At 40.5% G+C, this 10,418-nt stretch overlaps 1 protein-coding gene across 4 annotated transcripts in view; it reads left to right on the top strand.

The window, feature by feature from the left end:
• The first annotated feature begins 631 nt into the window (after positions 1-631).
• Positions 632-10,418, top strand: part of HMGCLL1 (3-hydroxy-3-methylglutaryl-CoA lyase like 1) — a 74,720-nt gene continuing 64,933 nt past the window's right edge. The window contains exon 1 of one of the 4 annotated variants that reach the window (XM_064412221.1): positions 632-812. In XM_064412221.1, the coding sequence (XP_064268291.1) occupies positions 708-812 (105 nt within the window). In that variant the 5' untranslated portion in view covers positions 632-707. Of the gene's footprint in view, positions 813-1,819; positions 1,989-10,418 lie in introns of those variants that run through there. The other 3 variants (XM_064412220.1, XM_064412224.1, XM_064412223.1) reach the window with 3 other exon arrangements.

Below are 10,418 nucleotides of genomic sequence, written 5' to 3'. Positions count from 1 at the left end.
ATGATCCAGAAACAAATTTCACTTGGAAAGTTGGTTGACACAATGAACCTAAGGGAGCAGACAAAATATAACTTGCTGCTGTTATACCTGAACAGTATTACATTTGTAAAGCCCTAAGTTTTTGCTGTCTAAACGGAAAGCAGAAATGCCAGTGTGCGCACGAAGCCTCGTGTCACCTGGCTGCCCGAGCGAGCACAATCTGGTTTATCAGGTATGGTTTGCACAGCCCAGGGATGCCGAACAGGACACGTAGGCTTGGTGTGGAAGCAGCCCTATCACTTCCCCCTGCTCCTCTCTTTCCCCCCCTGCTTGCCAGGTCGGGCTGGGCCCGGTGTCCCGCGGCCGTGCGGGGCAGGGGCCGTGCGGGGCAGCTCGGCTGCTGTCCCCACGCTCGGCCCTCCCGGCTCTCCTCAGCGGTTTTTCCCGCACGCACGCCCCGCGATTGCAGGCTGCTCGGCTCCTCGTCCGGGAAGGCGAGGGGGGCAGGAGGCGAGAAGGGGCAGACGGCGAGGAGGAGCAGGAGGCGAGGGGGGCAGGAGGCGAGGAGAGGCACGGGGCGAGCCCCGCGGCCGGCGGGCGTGAGGCGGCGGCCGCCGCAGCCGCGCGGGAGGGGACGCGGCGGCGCTCGCGCTCCGCCAATCGCGGGGCTGCTCGCGCGCGGGCCGGGAGGCTGCGCCCACCCTGCGGCGGCGGCGGCCGGGCGAGCCATGGGCACGGTGCCGTCCGCGCTGAAGCACTGCCTCAGCTACCAGCACCTCCTCAAGGAGCAGCTGTGGATCGCGGAGCCGCCCGCGGCCGCGCACCCCGCGCAGGTACCGCCCGGCGCGGGTCAAGGGATGGGACGAGGCCGGCCCTACGGGGCGCGGCCGCCGCCAGGGGGAGGACGGGGCGCCGCCGCCCCCTCGCCGCCCCCTCGCCGCCCCCTCGCCGCCCCCTCGCCGCCCCCTCGCCGCCCCCTCGCCGCCCCCTCGCCGCCCCCTCGCCGCCCCCTCGCCGCCCCCTCGCCCCTCAGGCACGTCCCCCGCGCCGCTGCTGCCCCTGCCCGCTGGCAGCGCCCGGCTCCCTCTCCTGTCTCCCGTCTCCCCTCTCCCGTCCTGCCCGGAGCAGCGGGGGAGGCCCTTTCCCACCGCCCCGCAGCGCTGGGGTGTGTCTGGTCAGTGTTGCAGCACACGGCCGGTGTTACACCGTGTTCCCGGCAGTGCGAACGCGGGTGGGTGGCGCTGGGACAGCGGTGAGGCAGTGGCAAGCCCGCTCAGCAGTGGTCCTCGCCACGCGTGATCATTCCCGGTGTGAAAATGATGAAATGGCAGTGTGGGACGAGTTTGGGCGCCCTTGCTGTCGGGGGAAGCGTCTCTGCAGCCGTGCGGGGCGAGGCAGAGAGAGCCGGGGGCTGTCACGGACGCGTGAGTGGAGGTGGCTGCCCACCCTCCGCTCCCTGAGCTGTGAGCAGCTGTGCACACTGGCTGCAGGGACTGTAGGTTGGTTGGGGCGCCCGGGCAGGTGCCAAATCAACAGCTCAGGCCATGACTGCCCTAAACGTGGCTTTGTAGGGCAAGAGGGGAAGCGAAGTTACCAGCGTATCCTCTCTGAACAGTCATTCAGTCCAACTCCAGCTCCAGTAATCAATCAATGCTTCAAGCCTTCAAAAACATAAGCCAAGCCTAGAACAAAATAAACTGTACTTCAATAAATTTTTAATTTTGTTTTTTTAAGAGCAGCTCTTGTTTGTTGCATCCTTCTATTTTCAGATAGATTTTTGTTGCGCCTTCTGTTATCATCTTCCATTTTTCTGCACTCTTTGGAAGTGAAATTTAATTCCTATGCAGCAATGTGACTTCAGAGGTGGAGAGATGATGAAAAATGTTCTGAGTGGTATGAAAACTGGCAGCGTTTTAATTTTGCTTCGGATGCTCTGAGCCTCATATCTCAAAAGATGCATATATGGAATACCCAAAGCAACATTGTTGGGAGCATAGGGCTTTGTGTAGGCAAGCCCCATACAGCTTCCAGCTATCATATTTCCCTGGGAATAGTGTCTGTCCAGCATTAAATTTTGGGGGAAAAACAATCAACTTTTTTTTTAAGTGGATTTTTTTATGGTAAAGAAATAAAATAGAATTAATGGACTTTTATATACTAGGCCTGAAGCAAAGCACTATAATTCTGTTCACGTGCCCTTGCTACATTTTGGTGCATCATTTCCTTTCAAAAGATCTGAACTTTTTCAAGTTTCCTTCAAAATACCTTGATATGCCACTTGATTGTGTCATTCTCTCTCCCCCTATCAGATGAAGCACTTGAAAAGTCTTTTGCAACAGAGTGGGTTTGCAGTCAAACACAATCATTAACATCTCAGAAAAGAGTAGATTAAAAGAAAAGTTTTCTTTATTGTAATGGATCATTTTGCTTAATTTTTGCAATGCTCTTCTTTTATTTTCATCACCATTTTCCTTCGTCCAAGGATACAGAGGATGTCTGCATCAGTAGGCAGCAAACATGAGAATATACAGCAAGCGTCTTCCCCGTGCACATTGATGTGGGTTTGAGCTGCACAGTAGACTAATTAAATACAGAGTTGGTCATTGTTCATTTGCTTCTGCATTACCTTGTTGTGATTTTACATGAATCTGTTCAAATTTCCATATTTCTCACGTGTATTCTTAAACAACCCACAAAGGTTTTCCTTGTGTAGGAGTGCATTCCATACCTATTGCATTCAAGAAATAAGTGTTTCTTGTTATGTGATCTGTAACTATACTGGCTCAAGTAATGGTTGTAAAAGGTTTGTTGGTCTTTTTGTTTTGTTTTTTTTTATGACCAGCCTATGCAAGAAAGTTATGGCAGCACCACTGCAATGATATTTATGAGAGTACACTAAGGAATAAAATAGGAAAGAGGGTTTAGGTACAAGAACCATTTCCCAGAACTAATGCTTTCATGGCTGATAAAGAGTTTATTTACCTGCTGAAATATTTTCAGGAGTTCCTCAGGATTTTTCTTTAAGCACCAAGTAAAATGTAAATGTTGCTGCCAGGGCTCTTATAAAAATAAAACCATTCTATTTTGTCTAAAAACCCCAAATATATAATAAATTGGTTATATACTGTGCTGACTCATTTGTAGTCCTGTCCAGGTTTAACCACTTGAAGTTCTACTGGAGGTGAAATAATGGGTTCTAAAGTGAGTAGTGGGATATCTTAGTCTTTGTTTTCCCTTCTTTTTTCTGTTTCATTTAGCCAACAATTTTTGCAGTATTTTTAGAACAATATTTGACTTTAAAAGATAGACTTGCTTGAGTAGTAAAGTTATTAAAAATGAGGGATGAAAAGTAATAGGTAATTTGGCTAGGTGGCTAAATAGACAGTAAACAGAATTTTCTACTATGTATTTGCAGAAGTTACTAATACCTATTTCAGTCTTATTTAGACTAGTCTATATTGCATCAAAAAATTACTGAACACCTGATTGGTTAATGACACACCACATTCCTCCTGCTGCAGTGTCTTCATCTTTCTCCATATTCTTAATTTCTTAACTGTTTGCTTCAGAAATTCTGAAAAAATTCTGAAAAAAAACTGTTCTGAAAAAAAACCCCAGAAATTCTGAAGAATTTCTGAAAAAAAACCAAAACCTGTTTGCTTCAGACTTCTGTAATGCTTCATACAAGGAATACAGTTCAGCTTCTTTTTCTTAGCATTACCCCACTGTATATGGTTTTTATTACCAGGTCTGATTAACTTAATATTAAAGGTCTGATTTATTTTTACTAAATAAGAGCTGTAGTCACACAAGATTTTGTTGAAGACATGGGGTTTTTTTTTTTTTTTTTGTTTTGTTTTTTTTTTTTTAACTGTAAAATGTGCCGGTGTCTATAGAGAAAAGAGGTGGCTGTAGATCCTGCAGTGTTGGTGAGATTTCTGCAGAGATCAAGGTCATTACTAGTGGTGACTCACAGGATTTGACCAGAGTGTGTAATGTACTTTGTGGTCTGCTTTGTGAAATGCTTAGGGAGCAGCAGGGAAGGTGTTAATCTGCTGCTGGTGTCCTCTGGTTTAGCAGGAACCTTCTTGCTGGAAAAAAGATGGTCTGAGAGTAATTGACATTGGTCTTATACTCCAGACTTAATGTTATGTTTTCACATAGGCTAGAACAGAATTTTGATGCATTAGGAATGTGCTAAGAACACAGCAGGGAAGAGCTGGATGGCTAAAAGTGTAAAAGACTGGGATGAAATTCAAGGATAGAGAATGATTAGATGCTTTGAGACCTATAACCCAAACTAGCAAGTTTGACTTTATTGTTAGAAGAGATTGAAGAAGAACCTTGGAATCCTCACAAATCATTGGATGACAATGAGTTGCCAATATAGCTGTTTAAAAAAAAATCAATTTAGGTCCTCAGACAGAGTAGATCAAGTGTTTTCAGTCAAACAGGGAGATGTTGATGACATTGCAAAGAAACTGTATCTGTTCCATTTTGGTTAGTCATGTTCAAGAAATTGAATTCCAGCTGGGATAAATTAGGTCTTGCACCACTGGAATTGGAGCATGATTTGGGAGCATTGATTGGGAAAAGAGAGGTGAAATGTAAAATGGCTTGGGTATGTTTGATATCTAGTGTTAAGACCTGGAGGATGTGTGGGCAGGGTGGGAAGAAGAGAAATTAGCTGTTTAAAATAAAGGAAGATGTTGTTACCCACAAACACACACCTATACTCAGGCCATATAATAAATATAAAGTAGAAATTTAAAAACAAATTACCCATTGGTAGAATTCTTTAGGAGCTTTTTAATCACAGTAAGGAGGATATGATTTATGTTTACTGAAAGGATTATATGATGTGGTTTCCATAGTAGTGAAAATTATTTGGTTTTTAAGAACTTTTAAGGATTATATAATAAGGAGTAGAGGATTGATATGTAAATGTTTTAAAAGAGACAATTCCATGATGAGTTTTTTAAATTGCTTGGCTTACAGTACTTTGTTAAGGTCAGAGTGTCAACTTCGGTGTGAGTATTCATCTGCTTTAAACCGGGTATTCTGCTCTGCAATAGGGTAGTGGCTAAACACAACTAAATTATAAGCATCTTTTTCTTAAACCATTGCATTTATGTACTACTAGCTAGGTGTACTAAGGGGTATAGTAAAATAAGAATGTATAAGGAGTCATGGTTTGGTAAGGGCTACCTACACTTACAGCAATTAAAGCAAAAATAAGACAAAAATAAGACTCTAGTCTCTTATTTTGCTGGACGTAGCTGTGACTCTAGGAAGTGTAATCTGTCTAAATAATGCTGATGTGTGCTATGTTATGTTGTAGGATTTCTGTCACAGACTTAGGCTGTCATATGGAATGCATATCCAGAATCATTAACAGTTGTTCAGGATATTACCATTGAAAAGTTTTATAACTGGGGGGGGAACAGAAATGCCAGGTGCTAAATATATAAAATAATGAGCAAAAACTTGGGTCCTCTAATTTAGACAGCTAACTTCTGTTTCAGAGACTTGATTCCAATGATTTATGTGCTACGTGCCTAAATATTCAGACTCAAAATGCACACACTAAGATTTCTTCATCTCCTCACTGCATGACACTCTTGGATCAAGAGATGCACACAAGTGTCTTACTTTTTCAGTTTTAATGTGCTAATTTAGATTTAGTAACAAATTGTCATGTTTTAAACATGTGCTAGAAACCTCTCAAATTTATTTTTAAAGTAACTCAAGCATAACAACAAAACCCACAGTCCATGTGACAATTATGTATGTCTTCCACACTTATGTTTGATTCTTGATGCAAATTACACCATCAAAAATGAGGCACATGGTTTTATGCAGTCTGGGAGGAGACAGCAGATCTCTTTTATTTGAGTATTTTAGGTACACCTCAGAGCAACTGATTTGAGACATACTGTGTTTCATGTTCTTTTTATCTCCATGTAATTATATATTCCAGGAATAAATTAACATTTGCAGGCTCTCATCAAATAACTATTTAGGCTATTTTCAGTTTTTAATTTAATTTTTCAAGCTAAGAAGTACTATAAAAATTGCTGACAACAATATTGCAAATTAATTAATTTACTGTGACAATTACTGTACATCATTTTTTATACCCTTTTAATTTTTTTTTTTTTATTTTTAATCTGATGAAAATTGGATGTAAGTAGAGGAATCACAAGGTAGTTTTCCTGGACTTTATGTTTCATTTCTTAACTCTTTCAAGGGATGGCATTATTTAAAGATACTTAATGAAATCTTTATAGAGAAAGTATGTTAATTTCATTGGACAAAGATCTTTTTTTCCCTCTTCCCTTTGTCCACCATTTTTACCTCATTCTGTGTTTTCATGCTGACCTTGTGTTGTCTTTCATATAACTAAGACCAATTAATTGATCACTAAGAGTGATCACTGAAGTTCCTGTTTTCCAGTCCTACACTCTCCCAGCTCTTTTTTATTCTTCTATATGCAGAGGCCTTGTCAATACAGAACTCATTAAATGGATCTTTTTCTTAGTGAACATATTACAAGAATGTCCCAAGAATGGGACTTTTTTTTTCTTTGTTGCAGATTCCAAGGAACATTTATTTTCATAGTCTTTATAAGATTTAAAGCATAAAAAGTTATTAAATAGAAATAATATATATATATATATATAATAAAATAAATATAGTAATAAAGTGGAAGATATTATAATTTAAATTATAGCAATCTGTTAAGTTTGTATCACCATGCTGGTTTTTCTTGTTGGATTTGGAAATGACAAATGACATGATACATGCTGACACTGAAGATAGTAAATAAAACACCCTCCCACTGAATTGAACTGGAGTGCAATGCTGAGCTCTTTCTAAAATGTTCTTTGAAGTCAAGAGGAGTTTCCCCTTCAGAAGATCAAGTCACTAGACTCATGCCAACTTTTTCAGTCAGGTATTTCATGTGCTGCAGAGCAAGCTCTCAAGAACATTGGAGAGAGTAAGTCCGAAAAGGCTGAGTTGTTGGTTTTTTAGGGGTGCCAAAGCTGATAAAGTGTAGGTTTCACCTAAGCTGCGTCACTGACTTTCAGTTTTTTATACCATTGGCCTGTAAATACTGGACAGATAACAGGAGCTTTTTAATTGATAGAGATCTCTGCTATACTGGGATTACTGAGTGAATTTAGAATTTTATAATAAAGGTGGAAATTCTGTAAAGGATTTGCTTTGCAAATTTGGGAAGTAAAAGAATGCACAGGAAGTTTTTGCTCAGACCCCATATCTACTTTTTGCTGAGATCCCATTTATGACTTTTCCCACCTCCATCTCATTCAAAGCCTAAATATGGGCACTGTGATGTTCATTTACTCTCATGCCAGCTCAAGGAGGAGGACTGATTTAAGACACCCACATATCAAATAATCATTTTACAATTCATGCATCTTGAGATAAGTCTTTTCTCATTGCTTTGGCTGGGAGTGAAGATGAGTGAATTGCCGAAGATCACTCAGATCTCAATTCCTACTGAAATAAATTAGAATATCTTTTAATAAGACTCTTATTTACAATTTGTGGATCTTCTGTCTTTTAGTTTAGGTAAGGAAATCTCACCTTAGAAGATTACTGTACCAGCTGGTCAGATATAGAAGTTTTCATAAAGCAAAACATTTACTGCTCCTAATTAATCAAATTTTCTGGTTTTTAACTTTCTGATATGCTGACTAATAAACAGCATTAACTGATGTCTCTGCAGTGGCTTTTAGGTTGGTTTTTTTCCACTTGGAAGGAATGCTGAGTTCCTGGAATGCGTCAGGGTGGAATGCTGAGTACCCAGGGTGAAGTTACTTGTTTTCTCTACATTTTAATGATAGGACTATTTTTTGGTGCTTCTGAGGAGAAAGGGAGCTTCAACTCTTGCAGCACCTGTGTTGAAAGATTCGCATGTTTATGGAAGCATGTGTTGGAATTTCAGTTTATAGGTGAATAGCATGCAGTAAGAAACTGGTGCAGTGTAGGTATAGTCCAGAGATAAAGCTGAGTTCTTGTCATCCTTCTTTCACTACATAGGTATTTGAGGTGTTTAAACAAGGTGATGGTTCTCTGAAAGTTTAGGAACTGAAGGCTGTTGAGAATCTTTAATGTGTCAAATGTGAAAGTTATGTTTAAAGAAACTGTGGAGAGCTTCAGAAAAGTAATTATTTAGTACTTCAGGCTGTGTTGAATTCTCTTCTATTGTTTACCTCTCTCATTCATTTAACAAAGGTATAATATTTTCTGTAACATTCTTCTTTCCCCCCAAATGTAAAATTTAAAAGATAGATGAAGTATGAAAGAGATGATGTTGTGTGGTATTGTGAACTTGCTGGGCAAAATGTGCCACAATAAAAGTTTGCTGGTGCACATGATAATGCAGATGTGGACCTTGACATACAATGTTATGAAGTACTATGCACTCAGTAAGGCTCATCAATTAATTGATCCTCAGAAAATGCTAGAAAAATAATAATTTTATGTGTGGGAATAAAAATTATGCAGAAGTATGTAGGAAAAGGTTCTCTCTGTCTATCTAATCCATCTATCTTCTGTCACTTAGGGAAAACTCATTGGAATTCTGAGAGAAATTGCTTTCTTGATTGATCAGAAATTTCTGTGATAAGAGCATGATCAAAATCAGACTTTCATACTGTGCTAAATACCTGTAAAACAGATTCAGGATTTTTGCTTTTCAGAGAAAGGGAAATATTACTGCTCTGTTAATGGATGCTTATATAGCCCTTCTGGGGTAGAAATGTCACAATGGCGCACACGCTTTAAAATTAAGCAGTGCAGTAGAGATGAAGGATTTTTTATATTTCGTAATATGTTGATAAGGACATAATATACAATGAATAATAAGAACTTTATTATATAAGGTGTTATTAATCAGATACATATTTTATTATCTGGCCTTTAAGGAGTCACTTCAGAGGAAAACTGCTAAACGCGTGGTTTACATTTCAGAAAATTATTTCCACGGACAGTTTTAAGTGTTGCCTTTCAAACTTAAGTTATTACAGTTAGAAGTAATCAGCTCATAGCTTTTTTTTCCCTAACTTCTATAACTTAACTGGGTTAGGTATCATGTCAGTGGTGAAGATTTTGATTAACATTTGGGACAAAGGTTTAATATTGCAGAAGATGAGAAAGATGCTGCACGTGATAAGAAGGAAATTATATTTACTGTTGGAATGTTTTTATAGCCAATATTATTTTTAGATAATTCCCTTGTTAAATGGAGATTTATTTTACAGTTTGGTGTAAATGAATGAAAGTTACTCCAGTTGTGGCATTATATTTGAATTTATTTGGATTAAATATTCTTATGAGAGTCATTCTCAGCAGCTCTTGTGACAAAAACACAGATTTATTATATGCAGAAACTGCTAAAAGGTGCACTGGTGAAAAAACTGTGCTGGGTAGACATTTCTTCTTTGTTTGAGTGGGTTTTTTTTTGTCCACAGATGTTAGCTGTTTTGTATGGGAATAAAGGTGTTAGTTTATGAGTTTCTTGGAAAAAGCAGTTTAAAGGCTTTGAATGGATGAGATGTGTGGACTGAAGCGCCAGAGGACATTGCCGGAATGTTAGGTGAAACCCATAGGGAAATAATTCAACAGCAGCATCTGGAAAGGAACTGTATGTGGCTTTAGGGCTTACTTTTAATGCAAGTAGTTAAGATGAGATTAAATATAGGTGTTAGTATGTGAGAAATGGAGGAACAAGGTAAGTGATGAAGGTGTGTCATGTGGAACACTGGGATTAGGGAAAAGATTTAACAGAATCTGCAGCTGATCACAGCTGAATTTTTAAAACCCTGGAAACATAATTTGAATTGAACTATATATTAGCTTCCTAGAAAATAAAGCAGTGTACATGAATATTTTATTGGGGAAAGAGAAGACAGGTTATAGGCCAGTTCAGTGGCCTTGGCACGCCACTTTTGCCCAAATGGGATGAATGAAGATGGTGGAAAGTTAAGCTACTAAGCCAGCTGGCTGTTGGCTATGCAGAGAGGAATCAACTGGTGATTGAGAATTTTCTGATATCCATGACTTGATTCAATTTCCTAAGCACTGTTGTCTGGTGCCGTGTGAGATGCCCTAAGGTAGCTGAGATGGCTTATAGGATTGGCAGGTATTGAACAGGATTTACTGCAGACTCGTGTCTTCTGGCTCAGTGGCTAGAGGTCACGTCAGATGTATCCCAAATGCACAAGGGTGCCTGCACTTAGCCTCTGACGTGTGCCCCTACCGTTTGCTGTGTTGTTGAATAAGCTTTTGGCCATTGCTGACAGTGCTGAGAAGTGCCTTCATTCAGTTGGCCATGTTTCATTCTTGACACCATGTAAGATGCCCTATAATATCCTCCTTTATCTCCAGCTTCCAAAAAGCCACAGGTCCTG

The sequence above is a fragment of the Passer domesticus genome, chromosome 3 (genome assembly GCF_036417665.1).
Source record: "Passer domesticus isolate bPasDom1 chromosome 3, bPasDom1.hap1, whole genome shotgun sequence".
Classification (NCBI taxonomy): Eukaryota; Metazoa; Chordata; class Aves; order Passeriformes; family Passeridae; genus Passer; species Passer domesticus.
The sequence above is the reverse complement of the archived record's forward strand: the minus strand, read 5'-3'. Positions and strand labels throughout refer to the sequence as shown.